General features: G+C 36.1%; 1 protein-coding gene across 1 annotated transcript; it reads right to left on the reverse strand.

Annotated features, from left to right (window-relative positions):
- Positions 1 to 13472: 13472 nt before the first annotated feature.
- Positions 13473 to 15958, reverse strand: LOC112743074 (plasmodesmata-located protein 2). The gene is made up of 3 exons (XM_025792301.3): positions 15107 to 15958; positions 14030 to 14137; positions 13473 to 13760 (listed from the first exon to the last, which is right to left on the reverse strand). The coding sequence occupies exons 1-3, from the start codon at positions 15867 to 15869 to the stop codon at positions 13753 to 13755; spliced, it is 879 nt and encodes a 292-aa protein (XP_025648086.1). The 5' UTR covers positions 15870 to 15958; the 3' UTR covers positions 13473 to 13752.
- Between the last annotated feature and the right edge of the window lie 433 nt (positions 15959 to 16391).

The raw sequence follows: 16391 nt of genomic DNA on the forward strand, positions 1-16391 counted from the left end.
TGAACTAGGTTTTGTGGAGCTTGGTTTGGATGGCGTTGCCTTCGATGGTGGCGTTGGTTTGGCAGGAGCAGGATACCTTGGAGTGTTCTTGGTCCGAGCCATGGGGTCACAGCGAGGAGGAGAGGTAGGAGGAGAAGGTGAGGGAGTGAAGGTGGTGTCTTGAGAACGGGTTGATGGTCTAGGAAAACCTGGAAGTTTATGGATTTTCTCACGAGGTGCTCTTTTGGCAATGACTTTCTTCCCCATTTTGGTTAAATTGATGCTTTTGATGGAAGAGAGATAGTGGTGTGAGAGGGAAGAAACCGAAGGGTTGAGGAGAAGTTATGGAGGGAAGAGAGGGAGTGTTGGTAACCGAACCCAAAAGCAAGTTTCCAAAACCATGCAACTGCATCACCAATTGAAAAGACTTGAAAAGACATGACATCATAAAAGAAAGATTTGATTTGATTTAAAAAATTAATTTTAAATTTTCAAAATCTTTAAAAGACAAAACACACTGAAAATCCCTTTTGGACAAAAATAAAAATAAACACACAGGCCACTAAAATTAAAAAAATTTGTGACATTCATGTTTGGGCCTTGAAGTGATTTGGATTTAATGAAACACATTTGGACCACTCTTGATCTGAATCTTGAAGTTGGCCCAGATTGAGTTTCACTTTAAGCAAGTCCAGAATACGCTGTCTTGAAGGAAACATTCATCATCTGCCCAGAATTGTCTCATACCTGTTTATGAGACAAAAAAAGCTCCAGCAAATATATCAGCACTATTCAAATAGAAAATCATAACTCAAAATGCCTAGACAAGTCCTAAGCATGCAGAATCTATCCTCAGCTAATGGTTTTGTAAAAATATCTGCTAATTGCTCCTCAGATTTAACAAATTGAATGCTAATATCCCACTTTTGGACATGTTCTCTTATTGAGTGAAATTTCACTTCAATATGCTTTGTCCTAGAGTGCAAAACTGGATTTTTAGAAATATTGATGGCACTCATATTATCACACATTAAGGGGATATTTTCAGCATTTAACTTGTAATCAGCAAGCTGTGTTTTTAACCATAAAAGCTGAGAACAACAAGAAGAAGCAGCTATATACTCAGCCTCTACAGTGGATAAGGCCACTGTTGGTTGCTTCTTACTTGACCAAACATTTAAGGACTTTCTAAGGAAGCAACATAAACCAGAAGTGCTCTTTCTGTCAACTCTATCACCAACAAAATCTGCATCACAATAACCAACTGCAGAAAAATCATCAATCTTAGGATATCAGAGACCAAAATTGGATGTGCCGTGAACATATCTAATGATCCTTTTAACTGCAGAAAGATGTGACTATTTAGGTTTGGATTGGAACCTAGAACACAATCCAACACTTTGCACAATATCGGGTCTAGAGGAAGTTAGATACATAAGAGAACCGATCATCCCTCTATACCTAGTCTCATCAACATCTTTCTCAGTTTCTCCCTTATCTAATTTAGAATTAGGATGCATGGGAGTTCCCATGGGTTTGGCATTTTCCATACCAAATTTCTTAACTAATTCCTTGGCATACTTTTCTTGATGAATGAAAATACCGTTTTCAGTTTGTTTAATTTGCAGCCCAAGGAAAAAATTAAGTTCACCCATCATACTCATGTCAAATTCGCTTGTCATGAGCTTTCCAAATTCAGTACAAAGGGATTCATTTGCTGATCCAAAAATAATGTCATCAACATATATTTGGACTAAAATAAAGAATCATTAGAGTTCTTGATAAATAGAGTTGTATCAGTGGTGCTTCTTTGAAAACCATTTTTCAAAAGAAAAGAGCTAAGTCTCTCATACCAAGCTCTAGGAGCTTGTCTTAAACCATAGAGAGCTTTAGACAATTTAAAAACATGATTAGAATGTTCTTTATTTTTAAAACCAGGGGGCTGCTCCACATATACCTCTCTATCTATCACACCATTTAAAAATGCACATTTCACATCCATTTGGTATAATTTAAAACCACAAAATGCAGCATAGGCTAAGAGAAGTCTTATGGCTTCCATTCGGGCAACAGGGGCAAAGGATTCATCAAAGTCTATTCCTTCTTCTTGGTCATATCCTTGTGCCACTAGCCTTGCCTTGTTTCTTGCAATGCTACCATCTTCTCCCAACTTGTTCCGGAATATCCACTTGGTGCCGGTTACTTTCTTTCCACTTGGCCTTGGAACCAACGTCCATACTTGGTTCTTTTCAAACTCAATAAGCTCATCCTCCATAGCTTTAATCCAAGAGGGGTCACTAAGGGCTTCCTTGATGTTTTGAGGCTCTATTTGTGAAAGAATGGCAATGTTTGAACCTTCATTTGCCTTTCTAGTGGAGGACCTAGTTTGCACTCCATGAGAGACGTCCCCAATGACAAATTCCTCAGGATAATTCTTCAAGAATCTCCATTCACGAGGTTTGGTGGGCTTGGATGCAGATTCAGTCACCAAGGGATTTTGTGTGCTGCTATCTGCAGAATTTCCTTCAGATTCATGAGACAAAATGGAATTGTCTCTTGAATTTTCAGCATTTGTTGTTTCTGGTTCAGCTTGTCTAGAATTTTCTTTTCCATGATTCTGAGCTATTTCATCCTCCTTTTGAGCTTGATTTCCTGCATCACCATCTTACAAAATGCTTTGCACCAAGTTAGTATCACAGAATGTAATATGTATGGACTCTTCAATTATTCTAGCATCTTGATGATAAACCCTATATGCTTTACTAGTTGTGGAATATCCTACAAACAAGCACTCATAAGCCTTTGGATCAAATTTTCCCAAATTTTCTTTGTTATTTAAAACAAAATATTTGCATCCAAAGATGTGCAAGTAATCTAAGTTTGGTGGGTAGCCTTTCCAAAGTTCATAAGGGGTTTTCTTCAAAAATTTCCTTATGATTGTTCTATTTAAAATGTGGCAAGCTGTGTTAACCGCTTCAGCCCAAAGGAATTTTGGAACATTACTTTCACAAAGCATGGCTCTTGTCATCTCTTGTATGCTTCTATTTCTTCTTTCCACAACACCATTTTGTTGTGGTGTTCTTGGACAAGAGAAGTTGTGAGATATTCCAAATTCCTCACAAAAGGATTCAAACAAATTATTTTCAAATTCAGTTCCATGATCACTTCTTATAGAAGAGATTTTCAAATCCTTTTCATTTTGAATTTTCTTGCAAAAAGGTTCAAAGGCCGAAAAGGCTTCATTTTTGTGTGCAAGAAATAAAACCCAGCCAAACCTAGTGTAGTCATCCACAATTACTAAACCATAATGTTTACCACCTAGGCTTTGAGTTCTTGTTGGACCAAATAAATCAATGTGTAGCAACTTAAGTGGTCTTTTAGTAGAGATGTCTTCCTTTGGTTTAAAAGAACTTTTTGTTTGTTTTCCCATTTGGCAAGCATCACAAGTGATGTCTTTGTCAAACTTTATCAAAGGAAGACCTCTTACTAACTCTTTCTTTACAAGTTTGTTTATTTGAAACATACTTGCATGGCCCAATCTCTTGTGCCACAACCACTTTTCAGATTCTTTAGAGTGAAGACAAGCTACATTTTGATCCTTTAGTTCATCAAGAGTAAGTCCATACATATTATTGAAACGCTTGGCAACAAACATCACTTCGTTTGTTTTTTCATTTACAACACAGCATTCAAGTCTCTTGAAAACAACTAAATATCTTAAATCACACAGCTGGCTAATACTCAAAAGATTGTGCTTTAAACCACAAACTAAAAGCACATCATCAATGAAAGTAGATTGCTCATTACCTACTTTTCCAACTGCAATGATTTTACCTTTGCCATCATCTCCAAAGGTAACAAAACCTCCGTCATACTTATTTAGTTTGATGAAGTAGGTTGACCTTCCAGTCATGTGCCTTGAACATCCACTATCCATGTACCACATGTCCTTTTTGTTCTTGGATGCTAGGCAAATCTGCATGATGGGTTTCAAGTAGTCTTAGGTATCCAAATTAATTTAGATCCTTTGAAGTTAATCCATCTTGGTTGCCCAAGTACATTGAAATCACAAACAACATTGTAGACCTTGTTTCCTACAACTCTCTTTTCAATGAAGCATTGTGCATATGAGTGACCAAATTTGTTACAATTAACATAATGATTTTCTGGTGTGTGTCGTTGAAACTTGGGTGAGTTAAATTGCTTGAAGTGATTAAATGGTTGAAATTTTCTGGTTTTTGGGGGAGACACATTTCCTTTAACAAATTGATTTTTGTTATAATTGTTCCTCTTTGCAAAACTGTTTTCACCAGAATTTTTAGAGCTCTTTGGATTTTTCGAAAATGAGGTTTTGTTATAGAAAATTGGTTTCTTAAAAGCAGCCTCATTTTTCGAAATATAACCCAAACCTGGCCGGTTTGAACTCGGACCAGTTCTTGGTGAAATTTCAGCTTCATTTGTGTATTCTTCATCAGATTTTTCTTCACAAGTTGAAACATATCCGATACCTGATTTATTTGGTATGGATTTATTATTTGATGAAGAGGCCACAAATTTCATAGAGGAAGTGTTGGAAATAGCATCTTCCTTGGCTATGTAGCCTAAACCAGATTTTTCAAACAATGGTCTTTGATTTGCAAGTAATTTGTCCAAGTTACTAGAACCTTGAACAAATTTTGCCAAGTCACCATTTAGCCTTTTAATCATATCATTTAATCTTTCATTTTCAGCAATTAACTCATGAGAGGGATCCACAATGTGCTTTCCTTTTAATTTTCTAAGTTCAGATTTTAGAAATCTGTTTTCTTCAATGATGTCCAAAGCACATTCAGTTTCCTTTACTTTTTCTTTTAAAAAATCATTTTCAGCTCTTAACACATCTCTTTCAGATTTACATTCATTGTATTTATCAAGCAGTTTTGATGTGTTTAAAGTAAGATCATCAATAATAGCATGCAAGTCCTCAATGGTCAAATCATAATAATTTACCTCATCAAGATTGTTGTTTCCAGCCATGAAACAGTCTTTGTCATCTCCTTCAGATTCTTCTTCTTCATTTGAGTCATTCTCAAGATCTTCCCAAGCTGCCATGAGTACTTTCTTCCTTTCCTTCTTTCCTTTGTCTTCCTTTTTGAGCTTTGGACAGTTTGATTTGAAGTGTCTAGCCTCCTTGCAATGATGACACGTCACTTTGCTCAAGTCTATTTTGTGCTCCTTTGAACTTGAACATTTGTATTTGCCCTTGCTCTTCATCATTCTTCTAAACCTCCTAGCAAAAAACAAAAGCTCGTCATCTGAAATACCATCACTAGACTCACGCTCTTTTTGGTTCTATTTGTGACTTGAGGGCTATTCCCTTTTTCTTTGAGTCTATGTTTGTGTGTGTGGCTTCATAGGCAAGGAGTTTTCCTCTCAGCTCATCATAGGTTATGGGACTTATGTTATTACTCTTGGTTAGGACAGTGGCAGTGTTTTCCCACTCTTTTGTGAGGTTTCTAAGGAGTTTTTCACCAAGGTTTGTTCTGCATAGTTTGTACCCATAGCATCAAGGTTGTTGATTATGATTGAGAATCTCTCAAAGGCTTCATCAATGCTTTCTCCATCCTTCATGCTAAACATCTCGTACTCTTTTTGCAGCATATCAATCCTCGTTTCTTTGACTTGTTTGGTGCCTTCATGTGTAACCTGGAGTTTTTCCCAGATTTCTTTGGTTGTCTTGCATCTAGACACCTTCCGGTACTCTTCAAAGCTGATAGCACAGTGAAGAAGGTTGATTGCTTTAGCGTTCAGCTTTATCTTTTTCTTGTCATCTTTATTCCATTCAGCTTCTCCTTTTGGAGTCACCACTCCATCAGCACTTATTTTTGTTGGGATCTTTGGACCGCTCACAACGATCTTCCATAAGTTGTAGTCAATGGATTGGATGAAGATCCTTATCCTTTCTTTCCAGTAGGAATAGTTCTTTCCGTTGAAGAAAGGTGGCCGGTTGTTTGACTGGCCTTCAGTGAGGGTGTAAGCAACTGTGGTTGTGCCCAACTTGTTCGCCATTGGATCTTTGCTCCAAGCGGTTAAGCTTGATTCTTGAGACCTTAGCTCTGATACCAATTGAAGGTTGTGGTAGGCTTAGAGAAGGGGGGGTTGAATCTATGCCTTCCTTGTTAGTTGCTGTTATTACCCTTTTTGAATAACTTTGCAGTTTTGATTCTGTTTGAACTCAGCAGCGGAAATTTATGAGACAATTTATTTTTGTCTCATGAATATCAGAAAACAGAACACAGCAGAGAAGAGAAAAGTTAACACCAGCAAGTATCCTGGTTCGGTTGCCTTGTGCTATGCAACCTACATCCAGTCTCCTCCACAACTATGGAAGAATTTCACTATAGTTAACAGTATTACATACACCAATAACACAGGATTGACCCAATCCTATCACACTCAAGTTCTAACCTAACTTGACATTGGCTATACTAATACCTAACTATACCTCTTAGTGCTAACCCAACTAAGAAAGGGATACCTTTCAGGTACAAGATACAAGACACTTAACCAACCTAAAGAAATCAGAAAACAACTCTAGGCTTTTCTCTCAAGTATTTCACTCAGCCTTTTTCAACTCTTGGCTTTTTCTCAAGCTTTCTCACAATGCCTTTTCTCTCAAGAAATTACAGAAAGATAAGCTTAGAAAAGTACATCACAATCAGTAAAACATGAAGGAGATTGACTTCATCAACAGCCTCTGTGCTATGCGAAAAACCAGATTAGCAAGCCTCTGATTTAGTTCTTCATACTTGCGGAATGCACCTTTGAATAGGTTACACTGTCCAGTTAGTTGAACTTCTTCAAAGAGCTCTCTCAGAACAAACACCTCAAGATCACTGGTTATCTCTCCTTGCTTCAGAATGAACAACAAGCTTCTTTTTATCTCCTTGCATGTTCCTTGGTTCTTCTTCCAAGGTCAACATCTAGAGCCTTGAGCTTTACCAACCCACAAGCTCACTTTTTCTTTTCAATCATCAAAGTGGAACCTTTCCTTTTGACTTTTCCAACTTGACCGAAAGCCATGAAGGAGTAACCGAAATTGTTTTCTAATGGTCAACCAAATCTGAACCATAGAGATGCAACTTGGTCCCCAAGAATTTCTTGTGACCGTGGATTTGTAGCAGTGAAGAACAGAGATCAACTTTTCCTTTGAATGCCATTTTCGGATAGAGCAGAGAGTTGGGAAGAAAGGATGAAGATCTGATGCATGCAAGATAAGATGGATTACCTTTCTTACGCTTGATTTAGCTTGGAGTTTCTGTTTTAGCTTCTGTGCTTCAAGCTTCAACTCTCTCTCTCTTGCTTCTTTGGTTACTAGCTTAGGGAGGAACCTTTTTCTCTCTTTCTCTTTCTTACTTTTCTGATGCCATGATTTGACTTGATTTGAGAGGAGAGGAACGTTGCTTACTTTGGAGGAGTGAAGAATTCAATCTTACAAGAGAAGCTTTGTGGGATGGATACGGGCTTGGATCCGGTTTTTATTAAGCAACCCGTTTGGCCTATTGGATCCTTTGGCTTTGTTTCTTTTGGGCTGTGCTAGTTTATTTACCCATCAGCCTTGCTATATTATTTTCATACCATTTGGGCTGCTTAACTTGAATTATGGCCTGCAACATAACATAAATAATTAGCAATGTATATTTATTAATTAAACAACTCTAATTATTTATTTTGCCAAAAATAATGTTTGTCATCAATAATTAATTTAGTTAATTTCTTAACTCAACAGTTGGGTTAGAAGTGAGAAAAATTGAGCATAGAGATGTTATGGAAGAGATGAGATGGATATAGGATTGCTTTGAGGGGATTTGGTGTTGTTTTGAGGAGTAAAATAATGGTTTGAAATTAAGATCTTAGAAAGAATGGGATTTTGGTGTTTTGTTAAAAAAAATGAATTTTTGACTAACTTTGGTGAGTCATAACCTGGCTTCCGGACCTCCAATTTATGTGAAACTTATTTCAAATAAAAATTGGGTCTGTGAAGTTTATGTCATTTGAAGAACGGATGAAAAATCATTTAAAACAAAAAAGTTATGCACATTTAAAGTTTGGTACAAAAATCTGGTTTTAGCGACTTTTGAAGGAAACGGAGTTCGTGCATGCGGAAGCATGGTCGCGATGCGAGCATTCTCCTTTGCCTCGAACACTCGTCTATGTGGGACATGGCAGCGTATGTGACTTTAATAGTTCGCGCACGCGGAAGGGTATTTCGCGTACATGAAGCCTCTGTTTTGGCCCAAAATTGTGACTTTGAACGTTTCACCAATCGTCTAGCTTTCTAAACCCCTATAACTGCCATCTAGGACCTAATACCTAATTTTTAAACAAAAAAGGAGAGGAGATCTATAGTGGAAGGTTGTGAAGTGGAAGAACTTAGATTGAGGGCTTTGAAAGAAGTTAAACATGGTATGAATGACGATGAAATTAGTGTTGGTTGATTGAGAAAGTGCAGAATATTGAGACTATTATGAATGAAGGTTAACTTGATGATGATTGATTGAAAATGAATGAATATGATAAATGAGGCATGATTGAGATTGATTGATGATGAGTATATGTCTGTTCTCTCTCTTTTTGTAAAGGTGACAGGGCACCTATTCCCTCTAATGTTGACAAGGCACATATTCCCTGTAATGGTGATAGGACACATATTCTCTCTAATGGTAATAGGGCACTCTCCATCTAATGGCCAGCCAAGGTGTTGAGATATATGTGCACAACAGAGAGACAATGCCCGGTTAGCTACCAGACATGTCGGGTTGGCTGTATAACCGACAAATGATCTCATTAGCTATAGGATAGGCATACATAATGTGCATTTGAATGATTTACTTGAGAGTGCATTATCTTGGTTTGTCTAATTGCTTAGCTATGTTCATCTATTAATTGCCTATTTGCTGTATTTGCATTTTATTTATGTTTTTCTTGTTTGAACTATATGTCAAAGCTCTAGAGAAACCCCTCGTATAAAGGAAGAGTGACGAGGGTAGTTCCACCGGTGTTTTGGAGGGTTGGAGGAGGTAAGAGTGAAATTTTGAGTTAGGATTAGATTCAAAACTTGAGAACCTTAGACCATTTACCTAATTTCTGGTTTAGTTTATTCCTTAAGTTTAATTCTGAGTGTCGGAGTTCTAAGATTGCCTCTGGCTTTTCTGGGACCTTATATATTATGTATATTGGCACCATTACCATGTTGAGAACTCCCAGTTCTCACTCCATATATACCTTGCTGTTTTTCAGATGCTAAGACATGAGGCACCACACTGAGCATTCTAAAGACTCTTTGGAAGCGAATAACTCTTAGGACTTAGTGTTGTATTTTGTTTATGTTTATATATGTGTATAGATTCTCCACCTTGTATATATTATGTTTTGTCCCTCTTAGAGGTCGACTTGGAGAAACAGGTGTCTATCTTATATTTTTGGGATGCTTTTGGTTTTTATATATACTCTGGCCGGTCCATGCTTCGCAGGTCGAGTCCAGAGCTTGTTATTTGTATGTTTTGGAATTCTGGTTTTATACGTTATACTTTTGCATTCGATCTTATCTACCTTTCTGCGTTGACCAGATCTTGAGTGATGCGCTTTTCTGTTGTTATTTTGTTTAACTTTTTCTTTCAAGGCTCCTAGTTAAACTCCCTTTCATATATTTATCGATGCATATTTTTATTTTTAGAAGTCATAATACCTCACCACCTCTATTTTACGACTTAAGCATAGAACTTTATGTAGTAGGGTGTTACATACCATGCACACTCGGGTTTTCGCTTGTCGTTTTTGTTGGATCCCCGATTTTCAACGAGTTTGACTTGAATCGACAGTTTTTAATGGACTTAACTGATTTTAAGGCTCATAAGATCCACATGTCAATCCAAATTGGCCAAACTACCAATTAGCAGTTTTTGGTCGAACCAATCAATCCAATCCGGTTTTAATAACACTAGTTTCTAACACACAAAATTATCATAATTCACTTTAGTAAGTGAGAATATTTTTGTAAATTCATTTTACAAAAATTTAGTGAGTCCCATGAGATTGGTATCTCTACTCTCGTCCTCGTTCCTATTTATTCACGAGGGCAGATTTCTATCGTCGTAGGTGTCCATTTACCCTTTCATCACAGGTAATTCGTGCGGGTACATACTTATGCAGTTTTCCTTTTTTTTTTGGGCTTTGCTAGTGTGTAGATTGAGAGAATATTCTATACGTATAGAATACCACTTGTCAAACGAAGAAACGTGCACATAAGGCTAGGCATCAGAAGCTGTCGGGCAAAGGGACCCACACCTGCATTGGGGTATGTACTTGCAGGAGACAAGGTCTGTTTTGTTTTTTTTACAGTTAGTTTTGATACATTAAAGTTGGTGTTTAGGTGATAATTAAAAAGTGATTATGTTAATTATTAGCTAGATTCATGGTTGGGCTTTTTGGGCAAATAATTGTGGACGTGGACTATTTAATAATACAATTTTTGGATGTGGTATTTTCCTTTAATACAACCCAAATAGAAAAACACGTTATGAATGGCTTTACGTTTGAAAACCCCTTCAATGAAGCATCGTTTTTGGCCTATTTATGGAAAAAAAACTCTAAATCACGTACCCAAAGCCCCAACAAACCCCCACCAAAAGTCCAACAGTCCCACACATCTCCTCTCTGGTCTCTCTCAAAAAATCAAATTGAAAGATCATAAGGAAACCCTAGCGAACTAGCTGCCGCACCCACCGCGACCACTGCAGCTGCCGCACCCACCGCGACCACTGCAGCCGTCGCACCCACCGCAACCACCGCAGCCCCACAGCCCTACGGAACCCACAGACATTGGACGACTCTCCTCTTCTCGAGCGTGCTTTCTCTCCATTTGCCGGTGTTGCGCCGCGGAAGCTCCGTCGCCGTCGCAGGAGCTGTATCGCCGTCATAGGAACCTCAGTCACCGTCCTAGGTAGCTGTGTTGCCGCTGGAGAAAGCTCCGTTGCCATCGCGTGGAAGCTTTGTGGCCGTCGCTGTCTTACCTGTTCAAGCGCTCTGTCTCTCTATTCCCTGGTATGGCCGTGTCCTTCGTGGTCGCCGTCACTCCCCTTCCTCCTCGCCGCCGGGAAGCAGTAAGCACTCTGACTCTCTGAGTGTTGATGCGAGTCCCAATCTTCATATTTGCACATCACTTCACTCGAAAGCAGACTAATTTAGGAAAAGTATAATTACATTTGGCATCAAAATTTTCATTATTTCTGAAATTGGGAATGAGTACATAGTCTCTTATTTTTGAAATTGGAATAATCCGGTTAATTGATGATTTATGATTCTAGAATGATTTTCTAAATGATGATGATGTTGTTACTGATATATTGTTGGCTTGTTGTTGATTTTCGGATGATTACTGATTGGTGATGATCAGTGCCCTTGTTTAATTCTGAATTGGGGTTGGATGTAGTTGAGTTACTGAATTTAATTCTGAGTTGCTGAGTTAATATTATTTATTTTGTTGATGTTTGCTTATTCTGAAATGCTGAGTTTCTGAAATGATGATGATGTTGCTGATTTTCTTATGATTACTAATTAGTGATAATTAGTTCCTCTGGCTAGTTGAATTTTGTTATTAGTTTTTGGGTGTAGAACATTAGGTGCAATTTTGAATTTAGTAGGTTATAAATGATCAAATTTAAAAATTTAGAAATTATATATTAAATCGTTAAATAATATTTAATTAAACAGGTTGAACTCCGGTTGAATCCGGGTCGAACCAATAAATAAGTGAACCAGTTACTTTTCCGGTTCATTGACTGATTTGGTTCTCGCAACCTTGATAAAAAATGAACTAACATAGGAAATCTTGTCAGAAAAAAAAAATTTGCATAACTAGTGTTTATACATGAAATTATTCCTTTTAGAGAAATTGAAAGAAAATAAGTGTTTGCAATTCTTGTTGCCGTCGCGTAGGGTTGGTGGATAGGAGGTGTTCTCCTCAAGTCGTCAACGTCTACGTAACCATGCTATCCTCATTGTAGTAAAGATATTTTCATAAAATAAATTTAGAAGAGAAGATAGTACATTCAGCTTGGCGAGAAAATAGATTCATAAAGAATCAACAATTCACTTCCATTAATTGGGGAGAAAACTCAATTTCAATATATTAAAGTAGATTCTTTTCATGCTTTTCACAAAATTATTTTCTAAATCATTCGCATAAATGCTCTTCACCAATATTTCAAAACAAATTTATAATTTATCACTTAATAATGAATCACCTAGCTTCTTTTTCTTTACTGCATAACATATTTCTTTAAAATATCCTCTTAATACTAATTATAAATTCCAAAATGTTGATAATTATATTACAAACACTTATTTTCTTTCAATTTTCTCTAACATACAGTAATAATTTAAAGTATAAACAATATTTATGCAAATGTTTCTATTTTTTTTTCCGTCAAGGTATCTCATGCTAGTTCATTTTTTATGCCATTTCAATTTTTTTTTGCGCCATCATTCCTCAATCATTACAATTTACAACAAAAAAGTATTTCAACGTTAGCTACTTTAAATCAACACCAAAAGCCCTCTTTTTAAAAAACTATTTATAACATTTTTTTGTATTTGGACTGTATTAAAGGAAAAAATCACATCCAAAACTTACATTATTTAATAGTCCACGTCTACAATTATTTGTCCAAAAAGCCCAACCATAAATCCAGCTAATAATTAATATAATCACTTCTTAATTATTAGCTAAACACCCATTTTAATGTATCGAAACTAATTGCAAAAAAAAAAAAAAAAACAGACCTTGTCTCCTGCAAGCACATACCCCAATGCAGGTGTGAGTCCCTTTGTCTAACAGCTTCTCACCTTAGCCTTATGTGCACGTTTCTCCGTTTGACAGGTGGTATTCTATACATATAGAATATTCTCTCAATCTACACACTAGCAAAGCCCTTTTTTTTTTTCAATCCCTATAGTAGTATGTGTTTGGTAGTGATGTCTTTGTAATTTTCCTTCACTTTATATAAATTTGCTCGTTTAAGTTGGGTGTTTACCTTTTTATAGTTACATGAACAAATAAATAAAAACGTTTGGTGATATAAAAATTGCTAAATGAATCCCCAAAACGACCATACTACAATGTCACTTAGTGTACCATGCATTTTTTATTTTTTGTGGAACAAATTATTTTTTGTGGAAATCTTTCAAGTGGACACATCACGAATTAATCTAATATGAATCTAAACTTTATTTAAAGATTTGTGATTAGTTAATAAATTATTATATACATAAAATAAAATTCAAATTCATAATAGTTCTTTAAACCAACAAATAAGCTAAATATTTGATCAACCTAAGTTAGTTTGGAAAGAACAAATTTAATTAACAAATACATTGACCGGGCGGGCGGGCGGGGATCCTTAAAGGAACAAAAAACAGAAAGCGGAGCCCCAACAGTGGCAAAGAGAATCAGCTGTTGGCAAAGTGCCAAAACTTTCATCCATTAAGGATGACATTCATTCATTTCACTTGGTAAATAATCTTAGCGCATCGCCTTCCCCGACGAATTTATCAAATGATTAACTAACTACAAGAATCATTACATTGAATCATCAATTATCCTTCTTTCTCTATCAAGCAAGCTCTATTTACCCCTAACTTCCCATCTTCCATCATTGAATTGAACACATAAGAATAAGTCACCACCAAAAGAAGAATTTTGTCTTCTCAAAAATCATCATCTGCTGTCAATACTCAATAATCTGTGCAAGTTGAACAATATCGCAAAATTAGAACAATGAGAGAATCACAATATGGTATAATCAAATTAGTACACGAAAGGTTATGGTATGGAGAAAAATATCTATGTATTGGCAGTTTTGAGAATAAAGAAACTATTCTTCTCATTGAAACTTTTTTTAGAGTATTTTTAAGATACTTATTAGAAAAACACCATTTAATAAAAGCCGCAAACCATAAATTAAGCAACTTGTAAATGACCAATCATTTCATAGTGACAAATAAATCATACCATCATGTTTCTTCTTCAAATTCCTAGCAAATAGTAGTAATATGACAAAGAAAGCAACCCCAGCTGCTCCTCCTAATATTATAGCTGCTGTCTTCCCAGGATTTTGACCTGCCATGGGATCAATAAGCGACATTGTCAATAATATTTGAAATATGATGATGGTTGTAAAACTAACTCTATTTTTTAGGAAATAGATATTTTTACTTTTATTTTAATAATAGTATTTTATTATTTATAAATCCAAATAAAATACAATATAAAAAATTATGTGTAATTCAATATTATTTTGATAACATTGAACAAGATGTTACGCTTATGAAAAGGACATATTGCCATATACTAATCAAAGTTTAACATAACAAGTCCAGAAGGTCGATACTGCCAATATCTTGTTATATACATGTGTTTGGTTCTAATTCAGAATTAGAATGGATCCTTGTAAGAAAAATTATATAATATCAATATATTGATACTATTTACACGTTTAAAATAATATTTGTTTTACACACCAACTTAAATTTTATTATGAGATACGGAAAAAATAAAGATAAACAAAAACTTAATCAATAATTGTAAATGTAAATTAGTTGTTTAAAAATAAAGCAACAAACAACCACCCATTACAAGTCTTCGTATTTCTATAGTTAGAGATCTTTTTCAATTGAGAGAGATCATCCATAATAATAATAATAATAATAACAATAATAATATAATAGGATAAAATATTTTTTTAACTTCTAATATTCAGACCAAGTCTTAATTTCATCTTTAACGACCAAAATATCTTATTTTTATCTCACCGTCTTATTTAAATATATTTTAGTCCTTTAGTCAAATTAAATTTCTTTTTAAAAAATGTTCTTTTTTCTCATTATAATTTTCTTTTAACTGGTGGCAAAAGTCATCATTGAATAATTTGAGAATAAAAATATATTTTTTAAATAAAAAATTTAATTTAAATAAAACAACTAAAATAAAATAAAATTTTGAAATAAAAATAGGAAGTTTAAAAGAGTCATTTAGCCGTTGTTATTATTAGAAATAATTATATGATCTGTGATGGCATTGATTAGTTACCTGAAGAAGATGAACCATATGAGAAAGATGATCCTCCTCTAGGAACCCCACTTGGGTAATACCTATAACTAATGAAGCACTTGTGCAAGAACACTTGTCCAGAAATGGCGTTTCCACACTCACCTTCAGCTTTCTGCACAGCACTCTTCACACACGCACCACAATCCGAGTCACCAACATCACCCTCACACTGCCCCATCACATACACATTCTCGTAGCTCGTAGCATAAAATCCATGCCCCCCAACCACCCCATTCTCTATAAACGAGAACGCGGTTCCCCTCCGTTCTCCGAACCCTGTTCCGGCAGCCGTCGTTCCGCCGCAAGTCTTGTACAGCATCTGCATCCCCGAGATTTCTGAGAACCCCGAAACCTCGTACGACATGTAACAGCCGAAGAGTTGGATTCTTGCGGCGGTGGTTTTGCCGCAAAGCTTGTCGGAGAGGACGGGTAGGCGGCTGACGCAGTTGTAACAGTCGCGGCCGGTGAGGTCACCCCTGCATTGGAAGAGGCCGGTGATTGAGCCGGAAGTGGCCTTGTAGAACTTGGTTCTTGTGGATTGGGACACCAGTGTTCCAAAGAGTGCTGAGAGTGATTGGGAATACGAACCGTTTGGATCTGTGAATGTGTCCTTTGAGCAGCCCTTGTAGACGATGGTGGAGTAATCTGAAGAAGCAGCAGAATCTGCAAAGTGGTTTGGGTTAAGATTTGTGAGGAGAATCAACAACAGAGGAAGAATCATGGGCTTTCTAGCAAAACCCATGTGTCTACTTTCTTTCTTTTTTTTTTTTTTTCTTTTTTTCTTTGAGGATTAAAACATGGCAATTTGGGGGGGGGGGGGGGGGGGGGGGAAGCTCTTTAAATCAGAGAGGATTTTGATTAAGGGTTTTGTGTTCAGTGTTGATGATACCTGATACCTGAGAACGTATTTTGGGAGATTTTAGGGATTCACTTTTCTTTGGATAGAGGCCTTAATGGCTGAGTGCTTGTGCACATGTGATGAGTCCTTTGCATCTACCATCTCTCTTTCTCTTACCCTTTTTGCCACAGAGCCGTCAAAATGATTCACTGGTTATTCATAAAAAAATAAAGGTTAGGGGCCACATTTATTTTTGCCAACACTTTATTTTTATACTATTAGAATTTAGTATAAAAATATTTTTATTAATAAAATATTGACAAAAAAATAATAAATTATATTGATCATGTATAATAATGCGACTCATCTAGTAAAAACAAGATTTAACTCAATTTAAATAAAAGTAAAGTATCGTTTTTGTCCTTA

Source organism: Arachis hypogaea, chromosome 2 (genome assembly GCF_003086295.3).
Source record: "Arachis hypogaea cultivar Tifrunner chromosome 2, arahy.Tifrunner.gnm2.J5K5, whole genome shotgun sequence".
Taxonomy (NCBI): Eukaryota; Viridiplantae; Streptophyta; class Magnoliopsida; order Fabales; family Fabaceae; genus Arachis; species Arachis hypogaea.